This window comes from Chrysochloris asiatica, unplaced genomic scaffold (assembly GCF_000296735.1).
Source record: "Chrysochloris asiatica unplaced genomic scaffold, ChrAsi1.0 scaffold00272, whole genome shotgun sequence".
NCBI classification, from domain to species: Eukaryota; Metazoa; Chordata; class Mammalia; order Afrosoricida; family Chrysochloridae; genus Chrysochloris; species Chrysochloris asiatica.
Window position 1 is genome coordinate 401,427 of NW_006408790.1, and position 14,891 is coordinate 416,317.

Consider the following 14,891-nt stretch of genomic DNA (forward strand, 5'->3'; position numbering starts at 1 on the left):
CCCACTAAAGGAGCTATGTAATTCTGTAGGATAAGCACTGGACTGCCAACCACCAGCAGCTCTGAGGGAAAAAGATTTGCAGCCTGATAAACCCCACACAGGGTCACTGTGAGTCAGAAGTGACTCAATGGCACTTAACAACCACAACAGAAGCCCTGGAGATGAAACGGTTAAGTGCTCAGTGGGCAGTTTGAACCCACCCGGCTCCACAGGAGAAAGATCTAGTGATCTATTCCCATAAATGTTTAACCAGTACTCAAACCCCTCTGCCACCAAGCTGCTCCACAGGGTTCCCAAGGACATCTTTCCGGAGGCAGACAGCATCCTTGTTCTCCCAAAGAGTGACCAGAGGGTTTGAACCGCTGATCTTTTGGTTAGCAGCCAAGTGCTTGGCCTTTGTGCTACCAGAACAATTCCTTGAGAATTCCAGGCTTGGACACAGAATGGGGCCGTTCTTCTCTGTCACCCGGGGTCACTATGAGTTGGATTGGACTTAATGACACCCCACAAGAACAAGAAGACACAATGAAATGAAAGAAAACAGGTAAGAAAAAGCAGAAAATGAGGGTAGAAAAAGGATCTGAAAGTAGGAATGAGGCTAATGTATAAAATTTCTGCCAAACAGTATATTAGCAGCCGTACCTGATCGAGGCAGTTGCTTCGCAGAAACCTCAGGGCTTGCTGTATGCTCTGAGGCAGGGGCTGCCCAGTTCTCTGGACATGTACTATCAGAGGAACACCAAACACGGCCTTGTCCCGGTAATCGGGGACCTTCGTCCTCTTCATGAACTTCGGCACCGACCTGGAATTCACAGGGACTGAGTGTGGGAAGAGGCCAGGAAAGTCAGCCGGGGGAGGCTGAGTTTCCCTCCTGGTGGATCTGGGAGCGGGTCCTTGCTTGTCCCTTACAACCAACTCACAGCACCCCCATGTGACAGAGTGCAAGTGTCCCATAAGGTTTCCCCAGAAGTCATCTATTGTGTCACTATATATTCCAATATACTCTTATATATCATCCACTCACAGCGCCCCCTGGTGTAACAGAGGAGAACTGCCCCACAGGGTTTCCTAGGCTGTCATCTATTGTGTCACTATATACTCATATATACTCTTATAGATCATCCACTCACAGTGCCCCCTGGTGTAACAGAGGAGAACTGTCCTATGGGGTTTCCTAGGAGAAACTCTGCATAGCAGCCACTATGCAGGAGAAAGATGAGGCTGTCTCTTTCCATAAAAATATACAGTTGGAACCCCTATGGAAGAGTTCTGCCCTACAAGTTGCTGATTTGGATTTGGCTGGAGTCCAGTGGGTTCAGTTTGATCTGGTTTTCAGCTTTACCAGAGCAGATCAGCAGATCTTTTCTCTTGTGGAGTGCTTAACCACTGTGCCACCAGGACCACTGATGAGTCACAAGAGCAGAATGCATGTGTAGCTCTGTTTTTATGAAGTGGACAAGTGTCCAACATAACAGTTCTCAAGTGATCAACATTAAGGAAAAGGAACAAAACCAGTTGCATTCCTGGTGGTCCTGTAGGTGTCAGAGTAGAACCGTGTGCTCCTTGGGGCTTTCCAGTGGCTGGCTGTTCAAAAATAGATCACCAGGCAGATCTTCTGAAGCTCTTCTGGATGGACTCGAACCACCAAACTTTTGGTTAGCAGTCAACTGTATTAAGTGTTGGCACCACTCAGGGATTCCAAACATTTAGAACTCCTCAACAAAACTAAACACATTTAAAAATAATTACAAGAGGAAGGATAAATTTGGTTGCGGGTGGGGGAGAAGGAAGGGCTATGCCCTTACTTTTCAAGAGTGAGACGCTGTTGTTGTTGTTTTTAAAGGAAAATTAAATAAGCAAGTATATATTGATTTGACCGGGTGATTTATAACGTTCTAAAATACGTTATAAAAGCATCATCGATTCCTTGATGCAAACAGTAGAAGGCTTCAAAAAGCTGGTGGAATAGTGGAATGTAAAGATAACGGATGTTTTCCACCAAATTTTTGAAGCGTCCTTGTTACCTGCATCCTAGGACCATGTCTAATAACTTTTGTAGATTATTAAACCACCCTGAGGTCTTGAGTAGCGTCCCCAGTCACGTTCTGGAGCAGACTTTTTGTTATCGATTCCTTTATACGTAGGCTCACGCTGGGCTCCTGGTTTCTTTTTCAGGATAATACAAGCAGGACTGTGTTTGAAGGATAAAATGTTCTCTGTGTGGGTCGATGCCCTGCGCCGAGCTGTAGGCACAAGGGACAGATAGTGCTTTGCAAACTGCCATGCTTGTTTTATGGTGAGTTTATTTTAATTCCTCTGCTCACAACTAAGCAGTCTGTACCTGTGCTTGTTCCATCTGCGAACCTGGCAGCCACCCCCACACACCAATCACGAGCTTCAAATGAAGCTGTGCTTCCTGGCAGCCAGAAGCCAGGGTTGCTGCTAACCACCAGGAACAACCCCAAACATTACTTCCGGGGTACTGTCAAACCCAACAAGGAGTCCTGGTGGCGCAGTGGGTTTCACAGTGGACTGCTAACTGTAAGGTAGACAGTTTGAACCCACCAGCCACTCTGAGCAAGAAAAGAAGAGGCTTTCTGTTCCTGCAAAGATTTTCAGCCTCAGAAATGTTACGGAGTAGTTCTCTGCCCTAGGGTCCCGATGGGCTGGAATCTACATGATGGAGGTGAGGTTTGGTGAGTGAATCCCTACCCAATGTATCCGGTGGCTGTCGAATCAATTCCAACTCATGCAGACTCCACGTTATAGCTGAGCTCGACAGGGTTTTCTTAGCTGGAGTCCTGGTGGCACATTGGGTAAGTGCTTGGCTGTTAACTGAAAGGTCATGGGTTCGAACCTACCCAGGGACTCCTCAGGAGAAAGAGTTGGTGATCTGCTCCCATAAAGAAGGCAGCCTGGGAAACCCTATGGGACAAGTCTCCTCTGTCACGTGGTCACTATGACTCAATGGTACCTGACACAACAATGACATTTAAGGAAGCAAGTTGCCAGGCTTTTCTTGCGTGGTGCTGCTGCGCGGGCTTGTGTGGGCACTGAACTGTCTTTGTCACTCAGGGGCCGTGTTGGTGGTTGTGTGCCGTGGAGTCGGTTCCGACTCATACTGATCCTGTACAGGGTTTCTGAGGCTGTGAACCTTGCTACCGTGGATCAGGTGGTCGATTCCAACTGCTGACCTTGTGGTTAGCAGTCCCGCTCTTACTCCACTAAGCTGCCTAGGACCGTTGTTCGCCTGGGCTGAGGGGCTGGCCTGGGGGGGAACACGTACTCACCACGTCCAGCCGTGCTTGCTGGACAAGGAATATTTCTCCATGATGGCTGTCAGGCGTAGCAGGGAGAGGCGCTGGAGTAGTTTGAGCTGGCCGGCCGTCTGGTGGCTGATGGGAGGGGACACTGTGGACGGCTGTGGCTGGTGGGAGAGCTGGAAGCTGTTCCAACGGAGACGTCTGCACCAGAAAGCCCGCCGGGGACCAGGCATGGGGAGACACAGGGTAAGGCTGAGTGAGGGACTGCAGGGGCTGTGGCCAGAGCCCAGCAAACCACCATCCAGGGTGGACAAAGACACAGCTGCTTCCCAGCCTGGTGGGCCCAGAGAAGGTTCTTTTATGCTTCCTCAGGGGCTTAAGTCAGAGACATAAAACGTTCTGTACGCTTGTCTGTTTGTTCCCAGAGTGTTGACGCAGCTTAGACTCACAGACATACAGAGAAAAGCAGTTCTGACAACAGACACAGAGAGGAAGCAAGAAAGTGAGAAGAGAGGGAGGGAGAGAGAGAACAAGAGAGAGAAGGAGAGAGAGAGAGACAGAGAAAGGAGAGTCTAGGAAGGATAGGGCGAAGGAAGACAGAGAGACAGGAGAAAGAGAGAAGAACAGAGACAGGAAGAGAGAGATAATGAGAGAGACTGTAAGAGAGAAAGAGAGAACAAGAGACAGAGAGAGACACAGGAGAGGAAGAGCGAGATGGGAGACCCAGAGAGGCTGAGAACCAGACAGGGTGAGAGAATGCACTCTCAAACGTTTGGAGGCCGTGTGGGGTGTTCTGCTGTCCCCATGCCCTGCCCCACTCCCCTTGGTTCTTCTTGTGAAGTGCCATTGAGTTGGTTCCGACCCATAGCGACCCTGTAAAGGGTTTCCGAGAGCTTGAACCGCCGACCTTGCAGTTCAAACGGCTTTGCAGTCTGGCTCATTAACCCACAGCGCCACACCAGGACTCTCCACTTGCCTTAGGGGCCCTCAGAGATAGACCCCTATCAGAGAGCCCTGAGATCTGGCCCCACCGGAGCCCAACAACACACCCACCATTTCCACTTCAAGTGGTCACCCCTGCAGGGCCACATTCTGGGGTGCTTACATTGTCTTTGCAAGCCAGTTTCTGTGTCCTGAAGAATCAGTTTTTAAGTCAAATGCAGGCAGCATGCCCCAGAGATCTCAGAAATTCCTCACAGGATAATAAAAAGTCTGAGGTTGTTTCTAAGGACATTTTAATGAATACTCTGTAAGGTCACAGGAAGTGTTTTATAAACAAGGCCTCAGTGAACTGTGGTTTCCTACAGAGCCTAGAAAAAGAAAAATGATGGAGAAAAAACCAAACCAAAAAAATCCAAAAAGGATTGTGGAAAAGGGCAAAAAGAACATTCGAATCCATTTACCATAATAATATCGACACAAAATATATAAAACCAAGAAAACCAGACGAGTTGCCTGACTCAGGGCAACCCCATATGTTTTGGGGCAGAATTATGCCCAGAGGGCTTTCAAGGGCTGTGACCTTCAGGGAACAGACTGCCAGGACTTTCTTCTGAGTGCCTCTGGGTGGGTTTGATGCACCAACCTTTCAGTGACTGGGTGCTTATCTGTTTGCATCACCCAGGGTCTCCTGGTATATAGTAAATGCTTACTAAATAAACAAATGAATTAATAAAGCAAACAGTAATATATAAAAAGAATACAAATATGACTGACTGGGGCTGAAGGTACAGCTACCGGTCTCTTTCCATCTGGGACAAAGAAGAGTGACGACAATTAGACACATGGCCAATGGACTAACAGACCATGTGACCATCAGTCTCCATGACCCTGAGACCAGAAGGACTAGGTGGCGCCCAGCGATCACTGCCAACTCCTCTGACAGGGACCACATGAGAAGGTCCTGGACAGAGTGGGATAAAAAATGTGGAACAAAACTCAAAATCATGAAAGACCAGGCAAACTCGTGGCAGTATCAATGGGCTCGAGCGTGACATCAATACTGAGGTTGGCCCAGGACTGGGCAGTGTTTCATTCTGCTGTGCATAAGGTCGCTATGATTCGGTACCGACTCGATGACACTTAACACCAACAACAACTAGTTGATACACACTGGTGGGACCCTGGAGATGATGGCCCTACACCACCCTCAGATCCGCACCTGAACTCAGCCCTGTAGTTCAATTTTCAGCCAAACAAGTCTAGAAGTGGGGAAAAAGCACTGGGGAGGCACACACACCTTAGAAGAATCAACTCTGACCCAAGGACAGAGTTCAGAAGGTTAGGAAATCAGGAGGAATGGAAACGGGAACCATAAGGAGGAAGCGGGGTGAGTGAGAATAACATTGTGAGGATGGATTGCAATTCACTGAAACAACGTGTGTGAACTCTTGGATGGAACACCCATCTGCTCCGTCAACCTTTCACAAAGAAAAGTTAGACAAAACAAAAAACAAAGAAAGGTGGAGGAGAAAGGTAGGTGAGGGTCCTGGAAGCATCGTTAGGCCTCGAGGCTACGAATCACCCATACAGATCTGCAAGGACCCATACAGACCTGGAAAATAATCATCACCAAAAAAAAAGTTTAAAAGTAACTATAAAAAGTAAACAAGCTAACAAGTAACTAACAAAATTAATAGGAAGTGGGTAAAGTATCATTTCACAATTGCCTCCAACCTGTTTGGGCGGGTCAACGAGGCCCCGACCCCGGAATCCCTCCGCTCTCTGACCCCAGGGGCCTCGGATTCAACCAGCGACGACCCGTCTCTGTCCACGTCGCTGGGCGTGGTCCGGCCTTCCGAGCTGGAGTTCCCTTCAAAATCTAAGGTGATCTGATGTGAAGGTGGGAAGGGGCACTCTGCGAGCCCCTCTCCGGCAAGCCCGTCCTGGGTTAGCGGTTCAGGCAGGAGGTTCTTGGACCAGTTGTCCACCACGTCTCGAATGCCATTGACCTGCTGCACAATGTCATCCAGTCCGGGGAGGTCCAGGAGGTCCCCTGTGCTGGCGTACAGGTGGGAACCAGGGACATTGTCGTAGATACTGACACGGCTCTCTCTTGAGCAGCTCCCCATGAGCCGGGGCTCCATGGCATCGGTGACCTGTCGTCGGCCCAGGCCCATGCTCCCGGCCCGCCAGTTAGCCCCATTGCTACTGTCCATAGGCGACAGGCTTTCTATGGACAGAGCTTTGGGGAAAGTCCCTGGTTTGTGGTCCTTGGGGACATGCACCACCAAGTTCTCCTGGGAATGGAAGGTGTGTGCACGGCTGTGGTCCCCAGCCAGCACATCCAGGTCTTCCAGGTACATACCCCCTCGCTTGTTGGCCTCAAGGCAGGGCGTGCTGGGCCCACTACTGCTGGGCTCCGACTCGCTGCCTGATTTACTGGTGCCCCGAGGCCCCTTCCTGGAGGTCCCGGAAGCAAGGGGCTGGAGTTCCCCATTGGGGGGCTGCATGTACACAATGCTCTTAAAGGCATCGGCCTCCTGCTGAGGCATAGGCCCGCTGATCACCAAGCCCCCTGTCCGCCCGGACCCCTTGTGCCTCCCGGGGGACCCTTTGGCCCGCAGGGTCTCCATGCGTTTCAGAAACGACTTGGCTCGGTTTCTCCCTGACTTCTCATTCTTGGGGTGACAAGGGTAGTGGACGGTGTCTCTGGGAGACAGAGGAAGGTGGCTGCTGACGGACACCGCGTCCGGCATGGTCAGGTAACCCCAGGCCTCGTGGCCAGCCCTGGGTGTCCCAGGCTGGCTCCTGCCCTCGCTGCCCCCACTGCTGCCGCTATGCACGGAGGAGACCTCGGGTTCACTGAGCTCCGTGAGCACGCTCTCGCTGCTGGGGGTGTTCTTCATCCTAATGTCCCCCGAAGACCCGTTCCTGTCTTCTCCTCCGGGGAAGAGCGCGTGGATGTCGCCCACGCGAGACCATCTCCGACTGGTTCTTTGAAAAGTCCATTTATTGCTGAGACAAAGATCTTCCTCATCAGAGTCGTCACTCTGAAAAACAGCAAGTCAAATGTTTGTTTACATGGTGGGTGGTCCATTCAGTGGATCCCAGTTCACAGCACCCTGTGTGACAGAGAAGAAATGTCCCCACAGGGTTTGCTAGGCTGTCATCTATTGTGTCACTATATACTCATATATACTCTATATATCATCCACTCACAGCGCCCCCTGATGTAATGGAGGAGAACTGCCCCAAAGGGTTTCCTAGGCGGTCATCTATTGTGTCACTATATACTCGTATATACTCTTATAGATCATCCACTCACAGCGCCCCCTGGTGTAATGGAGGAGAACTGCCCCAGAGGGTTTTCTAGGCTGTCATCTAGTGTCACTATATACTCATATATACTCTTATAGAGCATCCACTCACAGCGCCCCCTGGTGTAACAGAGGAGAACTGCCCCACAGGGTTTCCTAGGCTGTCATCTATTATGTCACTATATACTCATATATACTCTTATACATCATCCACTCACAGCGCCCCCTGGTGTAACAGAGTAGAACTTCCCCACAGGGTTTCCTAGACTGCCATCTATTGTGTCACTATATACTCTTATAGAGCATCCACTCACAGCGCCCTCTGGTGTAACAGAGGAGAACTGCCCCAAAGGGTTTCCTAGGCTGTCATCTATTGTGTCACTATATACTCGTATATACTCTTATAGATCATCCACGCACAGCGCCCCCTGGTGTAACAGAGTAGAACTGCCCCACAGGGTTTCCTAGGCTGTCATCTTTTTGGGAGCAGATAGCCAGGTCTTTCTTCTGTTGGGCCACTGGGTACATTCAAAACAAATAACCAAACGAAACCCACTGTGGACTAGTTGATAACAGCACATAACTCCCCCACATGTTGTAGCGTAAAACTGCCCCATAGGGTTTCCAAGGCTGTTCTTTATGGAAGGAGATTTTGTAAATCTTTATGCCTAATCTTTCTCCTGCAGAGTGGCTGGTGAGTTCGAACTGCCCACCTTTTGGTTATCAGTCTAGTGCTTAACCCCCTGTGCCACCAGGACTGAGTACCAGACCTTATCTAGACTCTCTTGGTTCTGGAACATATACAAGTCTGTCTTTGGTTTAGTGCTTCAGTGCTGCAAAGGGACAGAAACACTGGAAGGAGTTTAAAAGGGTGCAGGAATCCTGAAAGGCTGAGAGGTGGCTGTTACGGAAACCGTGGAAGGAATGAACCAGGTGTGGAGTGGGTGAGTGACAGATAGTGGAGACACTGGAATCTGGCGTGGCACTGTAGGATACATACTGGGTCGCTAACAGCAAGGACGGCCATGCAAACCCACCAATGGCTCCTCGGAAACCCAACACAGGGTTGCTAGAAATCAGAACTAACTCAATGGTTCTTAACAACATCAGTAATAGAGGAAGACAGGAAGTTGAAAATACTTGAGGTGTCTAAATGCCAATGTGAAAAATTGTGTTACACACAGAGAGACAATAATGGAATGAAATGAAAGGCAGATATGCTTAGGGTATTCCTCATTATTGGTAAGTGCCGTCGAGTCGGATCCAACCCATAGCGATCTTACATGGGGCTTTCAAGGAGCGGCTGTTGAGCTTGAACCACCAATCTTGCAATTCAAAGCAGCCTTGTAATCCAGCACATTAACCCACAGCACCACACCAGGACTCCATTCCTCACTATGGTTTATGATTCTTCAATCATAAGTCATATTAATAAACAAAAATCAAACGTAAACTCCCCTGCCCTTGAGTTGATTCCTCTCAGAGACACCCTATAGAGAGTTTTTAGAATGTAAATCTTTACAGGAGCAGACAGCCTCATCTTTCTCCTACAGAGCAGCTGCTGGGTTTGAACTGCCAACCTGGGGGTTAGCAGTCCAAGGAGTAACCCACTGAGCCACCAGGGCTGAATGACACATTCAAATATTGAAGTCTAAGGTGGAATAAAGTACAAAACAAGATACCACTAGGGAGGTTTCGTAGCTTTAAGATCACAGTGGGACTTTCTTTTGTCTTTCTTTTCTTTTTTAATTTTTAAGAAGTTACATAAAGCTTTAATAATGATTGTAAAAAGTTGTAATTATGCCAGAAGAAATAAAGGAAAGCTCTGGAATGAATGCTGCAGAAAAAGACCTTTCTTGGAAGCATTTTGCACTTCCTCTCTCCTTGAGACTGATGAGCTAAAAGCCTACATTGGAGGACCAGCTGTGTACAAAGGCCTGCGACCAGAATGGCTGAGTTCTTTCTTTGGATTTTCTGATCATGTTGCAGGGAGTAGGGAGAATGACTTGGTATTAAGCAAATATTCTAGGGGGTGGGGGGAAAGCAACTCTTGCAGCAAATGGTTTTTGAGAAGCCAAAAGAAGGGTAAACATTTAAAGAAAAATAAAAGCTATAATATTTAGTGCTACCTCTGACCAGTTCTGTCACGTGAACTCAAACTTGGTTGGTGATACCAGCAAGCCACGTGTGGTTTTACAGACCTCCAGGATGGATGGGTCTCTTTGATTTTGGGTATGGAAAGAGACCAGACTGGGAAGCCTAGAAAAGAAAGGCCAGCCTGTGTGTTTTAAACTCTATGAGCTTCGGCCAACAGGACAATATTTACAACCAAACTAAGTCATGTGAACTAGAAGGGAGCTCCTGGAGAAAAGCTCAGGGAAATCCTGCAGCATTTAGATGGTGTGATCGTTGATGGTTCCTGTCAGCTGGGCTGGGCTAGGATTCTCAGTGGTTGGGCAGATACTGTCTATCCCCTCTCATTTTGATGTCAGCAGCCAATCAATTGCAAGAAGTGTTTCCTTGGGGGTGTGGCCAGCATCCATGATATAAACGGATGTTTTAGCAAAGCTCTCTCTCTCAAACCTGTGCTTTGTCTTCTTGTCATCTGACCTCCATGTCCTGGGACAGGAGACAACTTTAGCCTGCCACCTGGCCTGCAGATTTTGGATTTATCAACTTCTGAAATGGTGAGTTCAGGAGCCTGCTGTCTGACCTGCAATTTTGGGTCAGTTGGACCCTGCAATCCCATGAATCAGGAGAAGCCTCCAGCCCACAGTTTCAGTACCTGCCAGCCTCCACAAATTCCTTGAAAAGAGTCTCTGTGTGTATGTTTGTATGTACACGGCACTGGTTCTGCTCCTCTAGAGAGCCCAGACTAAGACACCTGGTTGTTGTTGTTGCTAAGTGCTGTAGAGTTGATTCTGACCCTTAGCAGATTTAAGCTTTATGTCAGTTAACCACGTAGCAAGGAAGCAGTGCTACCTCAGGGGTAGAAACTTCATGCTGGAAGTTGTTAGATGTCATCGAGTTGGTGCCCACTCAGTACAACAGAAGGAAACACTGCTGGGTCCCTGCCCTCCGCACAGTTGTTTGTTACTCTTAGACCCACTGTTGCTGGCACTGTGTCAATCCATCTCACTGGATCATCCTCTTTTTCACTGACCCTCCATTTTACCAAGCTTTATGTCCTTCTCCAGGGACTAGGCCCTTCTGATAATATGTCCAAAGTATGAGAGATGACGTCTTGCCATCCTGGCTTCTAAGAGGTACTCTGATGGAACTTCTTCTAAGACAGATTTAGTTGTTCTTCTGGCAGTCCATGGTATTTTTAATATTATTCTGCAACACCATAATTCAAACACATGAATTCTTCTATGGTCTTCCTTATTCATGGTGCAACTTTTACATGTGTATGAGGCTACTGAAAATAGCATGGCTTGGGTCAGGCACACCTTAGTCCTCAAACTGACATCTTTGTTCTTGAACACTTTAAAGAGGTCTAATGCAGCAGATTTGCCTAATGCAACACATTGTTTGATTTCTTGACTGCTGCTTCCATGAGTGTTGATTGTTGAACCAAGCAAAATGAAGTCTTTGACAGCTTTAATCTTTTCTCTATTTATCACGACGCTATTTATTGGTCCAGTTATGAGGATTTTTGTTTTCTTTACAGTGTGATAAAATCCATGCTGAAGGCTGTGATCTTTGATCTTCATCAGTAAGTATCTCAAGTTCTCTTTTCTTCCAGTAAGCAAGGTTGTATCATCTACGTATTTCAGGTTGTTAATGACACTTCCTCCAGTTCTGATGCCACATTTTTCTTTATATAATCCAGATTTTTAGATTATTTGTTCAGCATACAGATTGAATAAGTATGGTGAAAGGATACAACCCTGGCAACCACCTTTCCTATTCAATATCCCCTTGTTCTGTTTGAACAACTGAATCTTGGTCTATGTACAGGTTCCTCACAATGTTATCCATAGAGAACCCACCAAGGCTATACCCACCGAGATACCATTGAAATTTGGAACTGAAACTATTCTGTGAGGTCATCTTTAGAGAAATAACAGATTGATCCATAAAACAAACAATATGAGCCATGAATACTGTTCTCCTTTCAAAAAATGAAAAAAAAAAACACCCAAGCCAATCATATACATGAGAGCAATGGTCAACCTTTACCCTGAAGCAAAGATGAAGAGGTAAGTGGATGGGCAGGGGTGATGGTGTGGGTGAGGGGACAGGGAAACTAGATTAATGGAAACCGAACGACCAGAATAGAAAGACTATTAATATAGACACAGTGTGGAAAATGTAGACAGTGTTGTTGAGCAACATGTACAGAAATTGTTCAATCATAACCTAATGTAACATTGTAGGAGAATCCCTGGACTGTTAATTGCAAGGTCGGTGGTTCAGATCCATCAGCTGTTCCTCGGAAACCTTACCCAGCGTCGCTATGCGTCGGAACACGCTTGACAGCATGTTACAACTGCAATTTGCGGTGTAAACTTGCACCAGAGACAAGAAAACACTTTTTGAAGAAAAGAAAAGAAAACCATGTGGAGCACATGGTCCGATCAAAGCCGTCATGGGATGGGGCAGGAGTGGACAGCAGTCCGTTCCGGGCCGTGTAGGGTCATCACGAGTTGGGGCGACTCTGGGACAGCTAGAGATAACACCCGTGCTTACCTTCTTCATGCAGCCAAGTCCCCATGGCAATAAAGTGACTCTCTGTGAGGCTCAGTAAAATGGGGTCTGTCTGCACAGGCAACGCCCCACAAGTAAGAGGTGTATGTGGGTCTAAAACGGAAAGATGTTCCCTAGAACTTGTAGAGTCACTGAAGGGTAAGAGGGTGAAAGATGAGCTAACACAGTGTCTATCTGTCACATTCTCCCCTGTCCCTTCATACCACTAGGAAAAGGGCCTGCCTGAGAACGAATATCTGGGGGGCTTCAAAAAGCTCATGGGAAAATTCCAGTATCTTTTAATTCCATTTCTGCATGAACTTTTGGAAAGGTCTAAGCTATCTGATGTGTCTGTATGCCACCCTTTTGATGAAAACGAAAGCAAATGAGACAGCAGAACGAACTTCTGAATGATTACCAGAAGGAACGAAGATCTTTTACATCTGTACGCAAGACCGTTGACAAAAACAAAAGCAAAATGAAACCGTGGAGCAAAACAAAACTCAGCTGGGATTTATGCTGCTTGCCATCGAGCGGTTCTGACTCACAGTGACCCCTGTGGGAGCAGAAAGTCTCAGCTTTCTCCCATGGAACGGCTAGCAGATTCGAACTGCTGAACTTGCGGTTAAGCAGCCCAATGCATAACCCACTACACTCTGATGGTGGTGTTCCGTCAAGATGGTTCTGACTCACAGTGACCCTTTACGGGAGCAGAAGGCCTCCCATAAAGGGACTGTTAGATTTGAACTGCTGAACTTGCAGTTAGTAGCCCAGTTCGTAATCCACTACACTACCAGAGCTCCTTCACCATAGTCATGATCAAATGGGCATTTGGAGGACACACACGGATGGTCAGATGTTTCAGCATTGTGCTTTGGCTCAGTGTCTAATGTACGTGAGCTGCTTACGCTGAGTTTGTTGTTGTTAAGTGCCGTCATGTGGGTTCCGACTCACAGCCACCCTGTATAGGGTTTCTGAGGAGTGGCTGGTAGGTGTAAACCATCGACTTTGCAGTAGAAGCCCACCTTGAGGTCCGGTGCTTATGTATCAGGGCCACCCCAGGATTGTTGGGATAGCCACTTGTCTCGTAGGGTGTCAGTACCTACCTTCTTCCTGTGAACGTTCACATCAAGTTTCATGGAGGCACACTTGTTGAGAGTCTTTAGCCGTCTAGGAAGAAAGAAACCATCAGTGACCATAAAGCTGCTTCCCAGTCAGACAGTCCCAAACCACCAGCCACACTGTAGCCACGGCTCATGAGGACCCCATGTGGGAATGGACTGTGCTCCACAGGGCTTCCCAGGGCGGATGTGTTGGAAGTAGATTGCCAGGCCTTGCTTCCGAGGTGCCCCTGGGTGGACGAGAACCTCCACCCTTTCATTTAGCAGCCCAGCACAGCCATGAATTTCACCACCCAGTTTGATAATCAGTCACTGTCTGTTGAATCTGACTCCTGGTAACCCTGTGTGTGCCAGAGTAGGACTGTGCTCCATAGTAGCTGCTGCTCTGGAAGTAGAGTGCCAGGCCTTGCTTCTGAGGTACCTCTGGGTGGGTTTGAGTCATCAACCTTTTGGTTGGTAAGACCAGTGCTTAGCTGTTTGTGCCATCAAGAGACACCTTCCAGTTTGACAGACCTCCTTTATGACTAGTAAGGTTGAAAGTGCAAAAACAACCAATTAGGTCTGAAAAAGATATATCCCCAGGAGGTATCCTGTGATATTTGTTCTCCAGCCTCTAGACCTGAGAGGAACTGGTCACCATGATGGCCAGTTACTTGCCCCTTCCCTAATCTAAACCCAGCCCTCCCATGCTTTCTCCCAGCAGCCGTCTTGGGATCCATGACCAATCCTTTAGCCATCTTCTTGTCAGCCCCTGAATTCTGTTGCCAAGCTTAGATCAACCCAACCACTGGTTTTCTTTGTTTTTTTCTTTCCTGCTGTTGGGCTGTTGGGTGTAGCTGTCCAGACTTCACACCACAGTACTAAATCATACAACTTTTATTTTCACTCTCAGCCCAGCTCTCTACATGGCCCTGCCCAATCCTTTCATTTTATTCAGGTTGGTCCCCAACCCTAGATCCTCATAAAGATCTCAGAGTGTCTGCAGGTGACTTAGCCACCATGGCCCATAAGAAAACATAAGGGAGCTTCAAAGAGTTTGTGGAAAAATGGAATGAAAATGGTGGACTTTTTTTGAAGTCCCCTTGTACCAGTCATTCTTATCAATGCCCACGGAAGCAGCTGTCAAGAACTCAAACACGTGTTGCACCGACCAAATCTGCTGTAGTGTCTTTAAAGTATTCAAGAGCAAAGATGTGACCTTGAGGACTAAGGTGTGCCTGACCCACACCATGGTATTTGCAGTCACCTCATAAGTATGTAAGGAGCTCTGGTAACGTAGTGGTTACGAATCGGACTGTGAACCTCAGGGTCAGTAGTTCGAAACTACCAGCTATTCCGTGGGAGAAAGATGAGGGTTTCTGCTCCCGTAAATATTTACAGCCTCGGAAACCCTGTACAGGGTCGCTATGAGCCGGAACCTACTCCACGGCACATAACAACAACAACATATGTATGTGAAAGCTGGATAGTGAATAAGGAAGACTGTAGAAGAATTGATGCTTTTGAGTTACGATGTTGGCCAAGAATATTGAAAGTATTATAAACTTCTAGAAGAA

At 47.7% G+C, this 14,891-nt stretch overlaps 1 protein-coding gene across 1 annotated transcript in view; it reads right to left on the reverse strand.

Annotated features, from left to right (window-relative positions):
• The window catches only part of STARD13 (StAR-related lipid transfer (START) domain containing 13), a 175,183-nt gene that overhangs the window by 26,290 nt on the left and 134,002 nt on the right, over positions 1-14,891 (reverse strand). Inside the window, exons 4-7 of the mRNA XM_006874365.1 lie at positions 13,321-13,384; positions 5,940-7,255; positions 3,291-3,464; positions 643-802 (exon numbers count right to left, since the gene is read on the reverse strand). Coding sequence (XP_006874427.1) covers positions 643-802; positions 3,291-3,464; positions 5,940-7,255; positions 13,321-13,384 — 1,714 coding nt within the window. The remainder of the gene's footprint in view (positions 1-642; positions 803-3,290; positions 3,465-5,939; positions 7,256-13,320; positions 13,385-14,891) is intronic.